Below are 16,539 nucleotides of genomic sequence, written 5' to 3'. Positions count from 1 at the left end.
GAGGGTGAAGAGCGCGGAGGAGAGGGGTGGACAGCGGAGAGACGAGGGTGAAGACCGCGGAGGAGAGGGGTGGACAGCGGAGAGACGAGGGTGAGGACTGCGGAGGAGAGGGGTGGACAGCGGAGAGACAAGGGTGAAGACCGCGGAGGAGAGGGGTGGACAGCGGAGAGACGAGGGTGAGGACCGCAGAGGAGAGGGGTGGACAGCGGAGAGACGAGGGTGAAGACCGCGGAGGAGAGGGGTGGACAGCGGAGAGACGAGGGTGAAGAGCGCGGAGGAGAGGGGTGGACAGCGGAGAGACGAGGGTGAAGACCACGGAGGAGAGGGGTGGACAGCGGAGAGACGAGGGTGAAGAGCACAGAGGGGAGGGGTGGACAGTGGAGAGACGAGGGTGAAGAGCGCAGAGGAGAGGGGTGGACAGCGGAGAGACGAGGGTGAAGACCGTGGAGGAGAGGGGTGGACAGCGGAGAGACGAGGGTGAGGACTGCGGAGGAGAGGGGTGGACAGCGGAGAGACGAGGGTAAAGACCGCGGAGGAGAGGGGTGGACAGCGGAGAGACGAGGGTGAGGACTGCGGAGGAGAGGGGTGGACAGCGGAGAGACGAGGGTAAAGAGCGCGGAGGAGAGGGGTGGACAGCGGAGAGACGAGGGTGAAGAGCGCGGAGGAGAGGGGTGGACAGCGGAGAGACGAGGGTGAAGAGCGCGGAGGAGAGGGGTGGACAGCGGAGAGACGAGGGTGAAGACCGCGGAGGAGAGGGGTGGACAGCGGAGAGACGAGGGTGAGGACCACAGAGGGGAGGGGTGGACAGTGGAGAGACGAGGGTGAAGACCGGGAGGAGAGGGGTGGACAGCGGAGAGACGAGGGTGAAGAGCGCGGAGGAGAGGGGTGGACAGCGGAGAGACGAGGGTGAAGACCGCGGAGGAGAGGGGTGGACAGCGGAGAGACGAGGGTGAAGAGCGCGGAGGAGAGGGGTGGACAGCGGAGAGACGAGGGTGAGGACTGCGGAGGAGAGGGGTGGACAGCGGAGAGACAAGGGTGAAGACCGCGGAGGAGAGGGGTGGACAGCGGAGAGACGAGGGTGAAGATCGCAGAGGAGAGGGGTGGACAGCGGAGAGACGAGGGTGAAGATCGCAGAGGGGAGGGGTGGACAGCGGAGAGACGAGGGTGAAGATCGCAGAGGAGAGGGGTGGACAGCGGAGAGACGAGGGTGAAGATCGCAGAGGGGAGGGGTGGACAGCGGAGAGACGAGGGTGAAGAGCGCGGAGGAGAGGGGTGGACAGCGGAGAGTGGAGGAATATAGTGGAGAGCGGGAGAAAGCGCCGAGAGGGGAGAGACACCGTAGAGGGCAAAGGCGTGGCGTTTTTATTGGGAACGCGCCAGATTTTTGTACAACAGCTATTAAACATCTGTGGAGAATATAGATTGGACGAGGGGAGAGAGGAAATGAGTTGAACGCAGACGTACAGGTTGTCGGTCAGACCCTGTTGCCCAAAGGAAGCCCATTTTATTGGGAGCTACCCCTGTGTTCGAAAATCCTGTTGTTTTGGGCAGCAGATTCCCAGAGCACATGGTGGAGACGCTTAGCAATCCTTTCCTAGGCTGACTCGCGTCCATCCTTGCACCGGTCTGCTTTTCCTTAGCCAATCAGAAAACGATCGGCTCTGAATTGGCTGATAGCAGAGCCTGAGGAAGCTTGTCCCTCCGTCTCTGCAGCTCAAAGCAGAAGGAAGTCACTTGTAAAGGTTGTGTTCAGGGCAGACCCCCACCTCGATCTGCAGAGGGTCAGCGGCAGGTTCATTACCTGGCCCGCTGCCAGGAGGGGAGAGAGGTTTAGCAAAGGGGAGAGGGGAAGAGAGGTGACAAGGGAGAGGGAGGGAGACTGGAGAGCGTGGGAGAGAGGGAAAGGGGGAGGGGGAGACAGGAGGGAGGAGAGGGTGGAGGAGGGGAGAGGGAGGGAGGGAGACAAGAGAGCGTGGGAGAGAGGGAAAGGGGGAGGGGAGAGGGAGGGAGGGAAAAGGGAAGAGGGAGAGTCGGGGAGAGGAGAGACAGAAAGGGGAGGGAGAAAGGAGATGGACAGGTAGAGATAGGGGAGAAAAGGAGAGAGAGATACTTTGCATGCCAACATTGCATGAACACAGCTCACTAACCCTAACCGGGACGTCTATGGAATGTGGGAGTACACTGGAGCACCCGGAGGAAACCCACACGGTTACAGGGAGAACGAACAAACTCCTTACAGACCGCGGCAGAAAATGAACCCGGGTCACTGCGAACCAAAACCAACGGGACCAAAATTCCCAGGATTCTGCTGTAACGAACAGGATCCTGCTTCTCCTGTTCTCCCTCAATCAAATGCCTCAAACGCAGCTGGTGCTCTAAGTACCCCGACCCTCTGCCAGCCCCTTCCCGCCCTCGCGGACACTACACTCGAAAAACTTCAAAGATTAACGCGCGTTGGGTTGTGCCGCAGAAACTCAACGCCGGTTTGCAGCGGGAATTCTAATTTTTCCACAGACCGAGCTGATGGCTTCGCGGTTCAAGGGAACTGAAACACTCACGGTTTTGAATTTCTTCACGGCTTCCTCACACACGTGCATCCCTCGGGATTCTTCGACCTCCATGTGGCCCAAGTACTGCACAGATGAGGAAAAAAAGGTACTTTAAAGAGAGTCCCCCACTCTGACTCAGCACCCCTCGAATGCCTGGAGAACCCCTCCCTCACACAGCCCTGCCAGCAGTGTGTCAAACACCAGCTGGGGGGACACACTGTCACAGGTGCACCACAAGGCTGCGTGCTTAGCCCCCGCTCCACCTGCTTTCCCTTACAACTGTGGCTACGCACAGCTCCAACACCATATTCAATGTTTGCTGACGACACCACTGTCTTGGGCTGAATCAAAGTTGGGGATGAATCAGCACGGAGGAGGGAGACTGAAAATCTGGCTGATCGGTGTCATGACAACAACCTCTCACTCACTGTCAGCAAGACCAAGGAGCTGATTATTGGCTTCAGGATGAGGAGAGAGGATTATCAACTTTAAATTCGTAAGTCTTATCATTTTGGAGGACCTGTCCTGTAAGTACAACTATGGAGAAAGCACATCTATGTGAACTGCTGTGGCAGGACAGCAGCATCCACCACCCAGGGCAGGCTCTCCTCACTACTGCCATCAGGAAGCCTCAGGACCCACACTGTGACTCAGGAACAGTTATTACCCCTCGGCCATCAGGCTCGTGGACTAGAGGGGATAACTTCACTCACCACAATGAGCCTCAGGTCCCACACCACCAGGTTCAGGAACAGTTATTACCCCTCAACCATCAGGCTCCTGAACCAGTGTGGATAACTTCACTCACCACAATGAGCCTCAGGTCCCACACCACCAGGTTCAGGAACAGTTATTACCCCACAACCATCAGGCTCCTGAACCAGTGTGGATAACTTCACTCACCACAATGAGCCTCAGGTCCCACACCACCAGGTTCAGGAACAGTTATTACCCCACAACCATCAGGCTCCTGAACCAGTGTGGATAACTTCACTCACCACAATGAGCCTCAGGTCCCACACCACCAGGTTCAGGAACAGTTATTACCCCACAACTATCAGGCTCCTGAACCAGTGTGGATAACTTCACTCACCACAACTCTAAACTGATTCCGCAACCTACAGGCTCAATTTCAAGGGCTCTACAACTGATGTTTTAAATATCATTTATTTATTTATTTTTCCTAATTGCACATTGGCCAGTCTTTGTATGTAGTTTTCCATTGATTCTATTTTCTGTGAATGCCTGCAAAGAAAAGGTTGGCACGGTAGCGTAGTGGTTAGCACAATGGTTTTCTGTACAGAAAATAGTTCAATTCCCTGGTTCAATTCCCATCGCTGCCTGTAAGGCGCTTGTATCTTCTCTCTGTGACCACCAAACCTGGTCACTTGCTCTTCCCCTCTTTGGAATAACTGGAAAGGAATGGGGGGAGAAGCCAAAATAAGGTGGATAGGGGGGAAGGAGCACAAGCTAGCAGGTGACTTGGCTGTTTGCCTATGAGGTGGGCCACCAAGGAGTGTAGAATTTAGCGAGATGCTGGAGTTCAGAGTTCAATTCCGGCATAGCCAGTTTGTACATTCCTTCCCGTGACCACGTGGGTTTTCCCGGGAAGCTTCAGTTTCCTCCCACAGTCTGAAGGCGTACCGGCTGTTAGGTTAATTTGTCACTAGGCTAGGATTAATTCGGGGTTGCTGGGCGGCATGGCTCGAAAGGCCGTGAGGGCCTTTTTTTGCATTGTATCTCAACAAATACATTTAAAAAAAAATCTCAAGGTAGCATATTGTCACATATATGTACTTTGATAATACATTTACTTTTAAACTGTTTTGAGCTGTTGAAATTTTTGATGTGGTCAAGATGGCGTTGAGCTGCAGTCTCCGTCGAGATCGTGGCTCAGGCATAGTTGCGCTCACTTGGAGTTTGTAGTGATGATTTTGGAGAGAGAGAGGGGAGTTAGGGGCCATCTTAGGGTTTAGGGATAGGGATGTGGAGGGGTTCGAGCCTAGGTCTCCACTCTGCTCCATGCTTGTGGATGAGGTGACCGAAGGTATCCGTGGATGTTGGGCTGCCCCTGGTCGGAGCGTACTGGGGTCACATCCCCATGCAAGCAAAAGGCATGACAGCCACCTAGACTTGAGCCTAGAGTTTGTGGTCCTATTGCTGGCCAATCCAGGGGTCAATGCCGAAGACTGAAGCTCAGGACTCGGTGAGTGTGGCTTCATCTTGACAGTAGAGGAGGCCGTGGACAGACATATCAGAATGGGAATGGGACGTGGAATTAAAATGTGTGGCCACTGGGAGATCCTGCTTTCTCAGGTTTCTCAAGCCAAACTCAGGTTGGAGGAACAACACCTTATACACCAGCTGGGTAGCCTCCAACCTTATGGCATGAACATTGACTTCTCTAACTTCCGTTAATGCCCCTCCTCCCCTTCTTACCCCATCCCTGATTTATTTATTCCCCCCCCCCTTTTCTCTCTCTCTCTCTCTCTGCCCATCACTCTTTAGCTGTTCTCCTCTGGTGTTCCCCTCCCCCATTCGTTCTCCCTACACCTCCCGTCCCAAGATCCTTTCCCTTCTCCAGCTCTGTATCACTTTCGCCAATCACCTTTCCAGCTCTCAGCTTCATCCCACCCCTTCCGGTCTTCTCCTATCATTTCGCATTTCCCCCTCCCCCACTACTTTCAAATCTCTTACTATCTTTCCTTTCAGTTAGTCCTGACGAAGGGTCTCGGCCCGAAACATCGACAGTGCTTCTCACTATAGATGCTGCCTGGCCTGCTGTGTTCCACTAGCATTTTGTGTGTGTTGCTGGATTTTCCAGCATCTGCAGACTTCCTCATGTAACCTTTAGGGTGTTCTGCACAAGGACTCCCAAGTCCCTTTGCATCTCAGATTTTTTGAGTTATTCATCTTTTAGAAAATAGTCAGCACATTTATTTATACTACCAAAGTGCGTGACCATGCATTTTCCAACATTGCATTTCATTTGCTACTCTCTTGCCCATTCTCCTAATCTGTCTAAGTCCTTCTGCATCCTACCTGTTTCCTCAACACTACCTGCCCCTCCACCAATCTTCGTATCATCTGCAAACTTGGCAACAAAGCCATCTATTCCATCATTTAAATCTCTGATATACTGCATGAAAAGAAGCGGTCCCAACACGAGCCCCTATTGAACACCACTCGTCACTGACAGCCAACCAGAAAGGAATCCTTTTATTCCCACTTGCTGCCTCCTACCAATCAGCCAATGCCCTAACCATGCTAGCATCTTCCCTGTAATACCATGGGCTCTTAACTTCAGCCTCATGTGTGGCACTTTGTCGAAGGCCTTCTGAAAGTCCTAATATACAACATCCACTGCATCCCCTTTATCTATCCTGTGTGTAATCTCCTCAAAGAATTCCAACAGGTTAATCAGGCAGGGTTTTCCCTGAAGGAAACCATGCTGACTTTGTATTGTCACCAAGTACTCCATCACCTCATCCTTAACAATTGACTCTAACATCTTCCCAACCACTGAGGTCAGGCTAACTGGTCTATAATTTCCTTTCTGCTGCCTTCCTCCTTTCTTAAAGAGTGGAATGACATTTGCGATTTTTCAGTCCTCTGGCACCATGCCAAAATCCAATGATTTTTGAAAGATTACTATTCTGCCACCACAATCCCTACCGCTACCTCTTTCAGAACCCTAGGGTACAGTTCATCTGGTCCGGCTGACTTATGAACCTTTAGCTCTAACAGCTCTTTGAGCACCTTCTCTCTTGTAACAGTAACTGCACCCACTCCTCTTCCCTCACACACTACAACATCTGGCACACTGCTAGTGTCTTTCACAGTGAAGACTGACGCTATTAGTTCATCTGCCATCTCCTGTCCCCCGCTATTTCTGCCTGACTCTAAATTCTCTTAACAGGTCCTCTTAGCTTTTCCTTCTTATGTCATTGGTACCAATATGAACCAAGACAACTGGCTGCTCTCCTTCCCACTCCAAAGTGCTGTGGACACGATTCAGGATGTCACTGACCCTGGCCCCTGAGAGGGAACGCACCATCCGGGTGTCCCGTTCACATCCACAGAATCTAAGGTTAAGTTTCGACGTACGTCTGATAAATAAATCCGAATCTGAGTAAATAAAATACCTTTCTCCAACAGGCCAACATGAAACAGATTTCATAATTAATTAGATAAAGAGTTCTGCAGACATGAGGTAACACACACAAAATGCTGGAGGAACTCAGCAGGTCAGACAGTGTTTATGGACAGAGTAACACACACAAAATGCTGGAGGAACTCAGCAGGTCAGACAGTGTCTACGGTCAGAGTAACACACACAAAATGCTGGAGGAACTCAGCAGGTCAGACAGTGTCTATGGACTGAGTAACACGCACAAAATGCTGGAAGAACTCAGCAGTTCAGACAGTGTCTATGGTCAGAGTAACACACACAAAATGCTGGAGGAACTCAGCAGGTCAGACAATGTCTATGGTCAGAGTAACACACACAAAATGCTGGAGGAACTCAGCAGGTCAGGCAGTGTCTATGGTCAGAGTAACACACACAAAATGCTGGAGGAACTCAGCAGGTCAGGCAGTGTCTATGGTCAGAGTAACACACACAAAATGCTGGAGGAACTCAGCAGGTCAGGCAGTGTCTATGGTCAGAGTAACACACACAAAATGCTGGAGGAACTCAGCAGGTCAGACAGTGTCTATGGACAGAGTAACACACACAAAATGCTGGAGGAACTCAGCAGGTCAGACAGTGTCTATGGACAGAGTAACACACAAAATGCTGGAGGAACTCAGCAGGTCAAGCAGTGTCTATGGACAGAGTAACACACACAAAATGCTGGAGGAACTCAGCAGGTCAGGCAGTGTCTATGGTCAGAGTAACACACACAAAATGCTGGAGGAACTCAGCAGGTCAGACAGTGTCTATGGACAGACTAACACACACAAAATGCTGGAGGAACTCAGCAGGTCAGACAGTGTCTATGGACAGAGTAACACACACAAAATGCTGGAGGAACTCAGCAGGTCAGACAGTGTCTATGGACAGAGTAACACACACAAAATGCTGGAGGAACTCAGCAGGTCAGACAGTGTCTATGGAAAAGAATAACACACACAAAATGCTGGAGGAACTCAGCAGGTCAGACAGTGTCAGTGGAAAAGAGTAAACAGTTGACATTTTGGGCCTGGAAAGGAAGAGAGAAGATTCCAGAATAAAAAGGTGGGGGGAGGGGAGGAGGATAGTGAGAAGGTGATAGAGAGACAGACAGACAGACATTATTGATCCTGAGGGAAGGAGGTGAGCGAGAAAGAGTGGACCAGAGGAGAAAGGGAAAGAGGAGGGGACCTGGGGGAGGGGTGATAGGGGAGGAAAGGTAAGAGGGGAAAAGAGGGAAGGGGTGGAATTTAAAGAGCAAACATGAGGAAATCTGCAGATGCTGGAAATTCAAACAACACACACAAAATGCTAGTGGAACACAGCAGGCCAGGCAGCATCTATAGGGAGAAGCACTGTTGACGTTTCGAACAGTGCTTCTCCTTATATATGCTGCCTGGCCTGCTGCGCTCCACCAGCATTTTGAAGGGGTGGAATTTGCTTACTGGAGGGAGAAATCGAGGTTCATGCCATCAGGTTGGAGGCTACCAGGCAGTATATGAAGAGTTGCTCCTCCACCCCGAGGGTGACATTGTCCTGGCATATGGACTGACGTGTCGGAAAAGGAACGGGAATTGAAATGTTTGGCCATGGGGAAGTCCCGGTTGTGGTGGACGGAGTGGAGGTGCTCGATGGAGCGGTCCCAGTCTATGCTGGGTCTCGCTCATGTAGAACGTCTGGATGTTTCCCAGGGATGGGGACATACAGGTAGGTTTAAGACCAGAGGCGAGAGATTTAAAATGGGCAACGGGGCCAGCTTCTTCAGGCAGAGATGGAGTGTATTTGGAACAATCCGCCAGGTACATTAAAGATGTTTAAAAGCCACCAGATAAACACAAGGATAGTCATTTATTTACTGCGATACGGTGTGGAACCGGACCTACAGCCCCTCGAGCCTCACTGCCCAGCAGTCCCCCAACTTAACCCCGGCTCCGAACAACTGCAATCACCAATTAACCTGGGCAGGTTGTGCTTGAGCCTGCTCGGGGAAGGGTATCTTAGTTTGGGTGTTGTGTAGTCACCCAGATCTTATTCAGGAATTGAGTGTAAAAGGAACCCTGAGGAGGCAGTGATTATAATACGATTGAATTCATACTGCGGTCTGAGAGGGTGAAGCACATGTCAATTGTTTCAGTATCGCAATGGAATAAAGGGAATTACAGAGGCGTGAGAGAGGAGCCTGCCCCGGTGGAATGGAGGAGGATACCGGCGGGGATGACGGCAGAGCAGAGGTGGCTGAAGTTTCTAGGAATAGTCCACAAGGCGCAGGATAGACATGTCCCACAGAAGTAGTTCTCAACTGGCAGGGGTAGGCAACCGTGGTTGACAAAGAAAGTTAAGGACTACATAAAAGCCAAGGGAAAGCAATCAAGGTAGCAAACGTGAGTGGCAAGATGGATGATTCGGAAACGTTTAAAATACAACAAAAGGCAAGTAAAAAGCCATAGGACGGGAAAAGATGAAATACGAGAGCAGACTAACCAATAATATAAAGCGGGATACCAAAAAGCTTTTTCAGTTATATAAAGGGTAAAAGGGAGGTGAGAGTTGGTATTGGACCACTGGAAAATGATGTTGTTGAGGTAGTAATGGGGGACAAGGAAATGGCAAGTGAAATTAGTGGGTACCTTGCATCAGTCTTCACTGTGGAAGACACTGGCTGTGTGCCAGAGGCCCGCGAGTGTCAGGGAGCAGGGGTGAGTGTCATTGCTGTTACAAAGGAAAATGCGTTAGGCAAGCTCGAAGGTCTTGAGGTGGATTGGAGGAGGATACTGGCGGGGATGACAGCAGAGCAGAGATGGCCGAAGTTCACAAGGCACAGGATTGATATGTCCCACAAAAGAAGTTGTTCTCAGATGGCAGGGGTAGGCAATTGTGACTGACAAGGGAAGTTAAGGACTGCATAAAAGCCAAGGAAAGGGCATATAGGGTAGCAAAAGTGAGTGGGAAGTTGGGTGACTGGGAAGCTTTTAAAATCCAACAACGGGCAACTAAAAAGCTGTAAGAAGGGAAAAGATGAAATATGAGGGAAAATTAGCCAATAGTACAAAGCAGGATGCCAGAAGTTTTTCAGTTATATAAAGAGATTGTACCTTGGACCATGAAAAATGATGCTGGTGAGGTAGTAACGGGGGACAAGGAAAAATTGCAGATGAACTTGATAATATCTTGCTTCAGTCTTCACTGCGCAGGACACTCGCTGTGTGCCAGAGGTCTGTGAGTGTCAGGGAGAAGGAGTAGGTGCCATTGCTATTACAAATTAAAAAGTGCAAGGCAAACTGAAAGGTCTTGAGGTGGATAAGTCATCTGACCCAGATGGACGACATCCCAGAGTCCTGAGAGAGGTTGTTGAAGAGATAACAGATGCATTGGTCATGATCTTTCAAGAATCACTTGATTCTGGCATGGTCCCAGAGGACTGGAAGATTGCAAATGTCACTCTAAGAAGGGAGGAAGGTAAAAGAAAGAAAATTACAGGCCAGTTAGCCTGACCTCAGTGGTTGGGAAAGTGTTGGAGTCTATTATTAAGGATGAGGTTTCAGGATATTTGGAGACTAAAGACAAAATAAGTCAAAGTCAGCACGGTTTCTGCAAAGGGAAATCTTGCCTGACAAATCTATGTGAAATCTTCGAGGAAGTAACAAGCAGGGTGAACAAAGGAGTGGCAGTTTATGTCATTTACTTGGATTTTCAGAAGGCGTTTATTAAGATGCCACACATGAGGCTGCTTAACAAGATAAAATACATTACAGGAGAGATACTGGCATGGATAGAGGAATGGCTGACAGGCAGGAGGCAGTGAGTGGGAATAAAGGGGACTTTTCTGGTTGGCTGCCAGTGACTAGTGGTGTTCCTCAGGGGTCAGTATTGGGATAGCTACTTTTCACATTGTTTGTCAGTGATTTAGATAATGGAATTGATGGCTTTGTGGCAAAGTTTGCAGCTGATACAGGTGGAGGGGTAGGTAGTGCTGAGGAAGCAATGTGATTGCAGCAGGACTTAGACAAACTGGAACAAATGAGCAAAAAAGTGGCGGATGGAGTACAGTGTTGGGAAATGTACGATAATGCATCTTGGTAAAAGGAACAATAGTGTGGACTATTATCTAAATGGGGAGAAGGTTCAAACATCAGAGATGCAGAGGGACTTAGGAGTCCTCGTGCAAGATTTCCATTAGGTTAATTCACAAGTTGAGTCTGTGGTAAAGAAGGCAAATGCAAAGTTGGCTTTTATTTCAAGAGGAAGAGAATATAAAAGCAAGGAGATAATGCTGAGGCTTTACAAGACACTAGTCAGGCTGCACTTAGAGTATTGTCAACAGTTTTGGGCCCCATATCTCAGAAAGGATGTGTTGTCATTGGAGAGAGTCCAGAGGAGGTTCATGAGGATGATCCTGGGAATGAAGGGGTTAACATATGAGGAGCATTTGTCAGCTTTGGGCCTGTAGTCTCTGGAATTTAGAAGAATTCATGGAGTTCTTGTTGAAACGTACCGAAATTTGAAAGGACAAGATAGGGTGGACGTGAAGAGGATGTTTCCTATGGTTGAGTATCCAGAACTAGAGGGCCCAGTCTCAAAATTGAGGGGCGACTCTTTAAAACAGAGGTGAGGAGGAATTTTTTTAACCAGAGAGTAGTGAATCTGTGGAACGCTCTGCCACAGTATCTGGTGGAAGCCAACTCTGTGGGCTGGAAGTTGATCGTTTCCTGATCAATCGGGCATCAAGGGATATGGCAAGAAGGCAGGTGTGTGGGGTTGAGTGGGATCCAGGATCAGCTATGATGGAATGGCAGAGCAGACTCAATGGGCTGAATGGCCTAATTCTGTGCCTATGTCTTATGGTCTCATGGTCTATTAACTGGCATGACTTTGGACTGGGGAGGAAACCAGAGCGCCTGGAGGAAAGACACATGGTCACAGGGAGAATGTACAAACTCCTTAGAGGCAGTGGCAGGACCTGAACCCCAATCACCTGTACAGTACCGTAAAGCTTTCTTCTAACCGCTACACTACCGTGAGCTACGAAGGACAGCTGGAAAAGGCTTTGGGCCCAAAGCAGGCAGATTAGGCTCTGCTCATTGGACAACAGGGTTAGAATGGAAAAGTTGGGCCGAATGGCTTATTTACATGCAGTATAAATCTACACATCGATGTTGTGATCCTGCCGCAAGCAAGGTTTACTTTGTACATATACCTCACCATTCCGGTACAAAAAATAATAACAAACAAGAGAAGATCTGCAGATGCTGGAAATCTGAGCAACACACACAAAATGCTGGAGGAGCTCAGCAGGCCAGACAGTGTCTATGGTCAGATTAACACACACAAAATGCTGGAGGAACTCAGCAGGTCAGACAGCGTCTATGAACAGAGTAACACACACAAAATGCTGGAGGAACTCAGCAGGTCAGACAGTGTCTATGGACAGAGTAACACACACAAAATGCTGGAGGAACTCAGCAGGTCAGACAGTGTCTATGGTCAGAGTAACACACACAAAATGCTGGAGGAACTCAGCAGGTCAGACAGTGTCTATGGACAGAGTAACACACACAAAATGCTGGAGTAACTCAGCAGTTCAGACAGTGTCTATGGACAGAGTAACACACAACAAATGCTGGTGGAACTCAGCAGGTCAGACAGTGTCTATGGTCAGAGTAACACACACAGTGCTGGAGGAACTCAGCAGGTCAGACAGTGCCTGTGGACAGAGTAACACACACAAAATGCTGGAGGAACTCAGCAGGTCAGACAGTGTCTATGGACAGAGTAACACACACAATATGCTGGAGGAACTCAGCAGGTCAGACAGTGTCTATGGACTGAGTAACACACACAAAATGCTGGAGGAACTCAGCAGGTCAGACATTGTCTATGGACAGAGTAACACACACAATACTGGAGGAACTCAGCAGGTCAGAGAGTGTCTATGGTCAGAGTAACACACACACACAATGCTGCAGGAACTCAGCAGGTCAGACAGTGTCTATGGTCAGAATAATACACACACAAAATGATAGAGGAACTCAGCAGGCCGGGCAGCATCCATGGAAAAGAATACAAGTGACAGGAGTGAAGAATTTTGTGTGTGTTGCATATAACGATAAATTCCACTTGCCTCGCACCCACTCCTATCACTTCTGCCCCAGCTCCCCCAGTTCTTGCCTCGGCTGGGTGGGCTTGGGGGGGAACATACCCCCACTATCCCCTTCACTCCCCTGACGGGCACCTTGGGTCCAGGCAACATATTGTGGTCTCGGACCCTTGCCTGTCCCCGCGTGGTGTCCCCAGCAGCTCTTCCAGAGCTGGATCTTTCTGACTTCCCGGCCCATGCTAGAACCCGGGAATGCAGTGCGGGGAGAGGGAAGTGTGTCCACGTTCGAGATGTGACTCGATCAGGAGGAGAGGGAGGTACACTACCCTGAGCTCATGCAATTCTCTTCCCATCATCGACTCCAGGTGGAACCGTTACTGGAGGAGCTCCCCACACAGAGACCATTGGATATTGGAGCAGAATTAGGCCACTCAGCCCATCAAGCCTGCTTCACCACTCCATCATGACTGATTTATTATCACACTTAACGCCCTCTCCCCATTATTTTTGAAATGCTGACTGATCAAGAACCTGTCAAACTCCCCTTTAAATCTCCCCAGTGACCTGGCCTCCACAGCTGTCTGTGGCAATGAATTCCACAGTCTCACCACCCTCTTGCTAAAGAAATTCCTCCTCATCTCCATTCTAAAACAAACGTCCTTCCATTCTGAGGCTGTGTCCTCTGGTCCTAGACTCCCCCACCATAGGAAACGTCCTTTCCACATCCACTCTATCTGTGTCCTCTGGTCCTAGACTCCCCCACTACAGGAAACTTCCTCTCCACATCCACTCTACCTGTGTCCTCTGGTCCTAGACTCCCCCACTACAGGAAACAACCTCTCCACATCCACACTATCTGTGTCCTCTGGTCCTAGACTCCCTCACTATAGGAAACAACCTCTCCACATCCACACTATCTGTGTCCTCTGGTCCTAGACTCCCCCCACTATAGGAAACAACCTCTCCACATCCACTCTATCTGTGTCCTCTGGTCCTAGACTCCCCCACAATAGGAAACATCCTCTCCACATCCACTCTATCTGTGTCCTCTGGTCCTAGACTCCCCCACTATAGGAAACATCCTCTCCACATCCATTCTATCTGTGTCCTCTGGTCCTAGACTCCCCACTATAGGAAACATCCTCTCCACACCCACTCTATCTGTGTCCTCTGGTCCTAGACTCCCCCACTATAGGAAACATCCTCTCCACATCCACTCTATCTGTGTCCTCTGGTCCTAGACTCCCCCACCACAGGAAACATCCTCTCCACACCCACTCTATCAAGGGCTTTCAATATTTGATAGGTTTCAATGAGATTCCCCCTCATTCTTCTAAACACCAGTGAGTAGAGACCCAGAGTTATCAAACAGTCCTCATGCATGAACCCTTTCAATGTACAATACAAAACCTTGTATCTGTCTGTCATTTCATTATTACAGTAGGTGACTCCTGAAAGCTCAGTACAGTAGACTGTGGGAGGTGCTGACGAGAAGTCACCCTGGGACCATTCTCACAAGCTTCCTCTGAAGCCACTCCAATGCCAGCACATCTTTCCGTAGACATGGGTCCCAGATAATGTTCAAAGTAAGTTCTGGGGTTGAAACGCTTATCATATGAGGAACGTTTGGTGGCTCTGGGCCTGTACTCACTGGAATTCAGAAGAATGAGGGGTGACCTCATGGAAACCAATCGAGTGCTGACGGAGGGGATGCGAAGAGGGTACTTCCTGTGACGGCAGAATCTAAGAGAGCCTCAGATCAGAGAGGATGAGGAATTTCTTTAGCCAGAAAGAGATGAATCTGTGGACTTTGTGGAGGCCAAGTCAGAGGGTATACTTAAGTCAGAGGTCGATAGATTCTTGATTAGTCAGAGCATGAAGGGGTATGGGGAGAAGGCAGGAGATTGGGACTCAGAGGGAAAATGGATCAGCCACGTTGAAATGGCAGAGCAGACTCAATGAGCCGAATGGTCTAATACTGTTCCAATATCTGACGGTCTTTGGTCGAAGCTGCTCCCAGTGCTCCACCAATGCCTTACAAAGGCTAACCATCACGTCCTGGCTTTATACTCCAGTCCTGTTGGATGTTCTGCCAGCCCAGAGTTGACCGTGGCCAGCTACTCACCCTGACTGGGAAGCTGCACTTGCCCTTTCGCACCGATTCTTCGTCAGACTGCCACTGATGCGGGCGACTCGCTTCAGGCACGTACGGCTGCTTCTTCCGTCGTAGACTCTGCCTCAGCTTGTTCATGGCGGGAGCCCTCTCCCTACACAGCAGTTTGGGGTGGAGGGGATGGGAAATGCAAAAAAAAAACAAACCACGCAAAATTCAACCAGTTCCTTTTTCCAAGAACCAATGATCTGACCTTATGGACTATCACATGTTCTCGTTATTTATTTCTATTTAATCATTTTTGCATTTGCACAATTTGTTGCCTTCTGCACTGCAGTTGGTCGTTCATTGATCCTGACATAGTTATTATTCTATAGACTTGCTGAGTGTGCCCGCAGGAACATGATTCTCAGGGTTGTGTGTGGCAACAAACACGTACTCTGATAATAACATTTACTTTGAACTGGACTGAAAAATACACAGGACATGGGTAGTATAAAGAGGTGAGGTAGGGGCTAGGGATAGGAGGGTCCAGGTGAAGAGGGAGCAGAGACAACAAGAGATTCCGCAGATGCTGGAAATCCAGAGCAACACACACACACAAAATGCTGGAGGAACTCAGCAGGTCAGGCAGCATCTACGGAGGGGAATAAGCAGTGGGAATTTCGGGCCGGGACCCTTCATCAGGACATTGCTCTGGTTTACTCTCTCCACAGATGCTGCTTGACCCACTGAGAACTTACCAACATTCACCATTTTACTAACCCTGATCCAAGAATGGATATCCGTCTCCCTTCTCTGGGTATACCTAAAGCAGAGGTCGATAGATACTCCCTTCTCTGCACTCCATACAAACTACCTCCATCAAATCTCCTCCAACCATCTGTCCCCAGAAGGAGCAGGCAGGCGATAGGTGGGAGGGAAGGTGGGTGTGGGGGGGGGATAAAAAGCTGGAAAGTGATAGGTGGAAAAGGCTGAGTGTGGTTCACCATCGCAGTTCCAGTCATCGCCACCAGAGGGACCATCTTTCTGCCTCTGGAATGTTGTCCATGGTCCAGGGGGAGCTGTGGGCAATTCTGGGGGTGTAAAGCCATGCAAGACTGTGCTGACAGTCTCTGGGGCATAATACCTGTCCCTCATTCCTTGCTATCCAAACTTCAAAGGGGCATTTTTATACAGAGTGGACTAGAAGGCACAAGCTCAAAATAAAGGGACATCCCTTTAGGACAAAGATGAGCAGGAATGTCATCAGACAGACATACTTTATGGATCCCGAGGGAAATTGGGTTTCGTTACAGTCGCACCAACCAAGAATAGTGCAGAAATATAGCAATATAAACCATAAATAATTAAATAATAATAAGTAAATTATTCCAAGTGGAAGTTAGTCCAGGACCAGCCTATTGGCTCAGGGTGTCTGACACTCCGAGGGAGGAGTTGTAAAGTTTGATGGCCACAGGCAGGAATGACTTCCTATGACGCTCAGTGTTACATCTCGGTGGAATGAGTCTCTGGCTGAATGTACTCCTGTGCCTGACCAGTACATTATGGAGTGGATGGGAGACATTGTCCAAGATGGCATGCAACTTGGACAGCATCCTCTTTTCAG

The 16,539-nt window shown here is 49.6% G+C and overlaps 1 protein-coding gene across 5 annotated transcripts in view; it reads right to left on the bottom strand.

The window, feature by feature from the left end:
* numbl (NUMB like endocytic adaptor protein) overlaps positions 1-16,539 on the bottom strand; it is a 203,700-nt gene that overhangs the window by 44,292 nt on the left and 142,869 nt on the right. For all 5 annotated transcript variants that reach the window (XM_059985119.1, XM_059985122.1, XM_059985123.1 and 2 more), the window contains exons 2-3: positions 14,943-15,084; positions 2,559-2,633 (exon numbers count right to left, since the gene is read on the bottom strand). In XM_059985119.1, the coding sequence (XP_059841102.1) occupies positions 2,559-2,633; positions 14,943-15,068 (201 nt within the window). In that variant the 5' untranslated portion in view covers positions 15,069-15,084. The remainder of the gene's footprint in view (positions 1-2,558; positions 2,634-14,942; positions 15,085-16,539) is intronic.

The sequence above is a fragment of the Hypanus sabinus genome, chromosome 11 (genome assembly GCF_030144855.1).
Source record: "Hypanus sabinus isolate sHypSab1 chromosome 11, sHypSab1.hap1, whole genome shotgun sequence".
Classification (NCBI taxonomy): domain Eukaryota; kingdom Metazoa; phylum Chordata; class Chondrichthyes; order Myliobatiformes; family Dasyatidae; genus Hypanus; species Hypanus sabinus.
The sequence above is the reverse complement of the archived record's forward strand: the minus strand, read 5'-3'. Positions and strand labels throughout refer to the sequence as shown.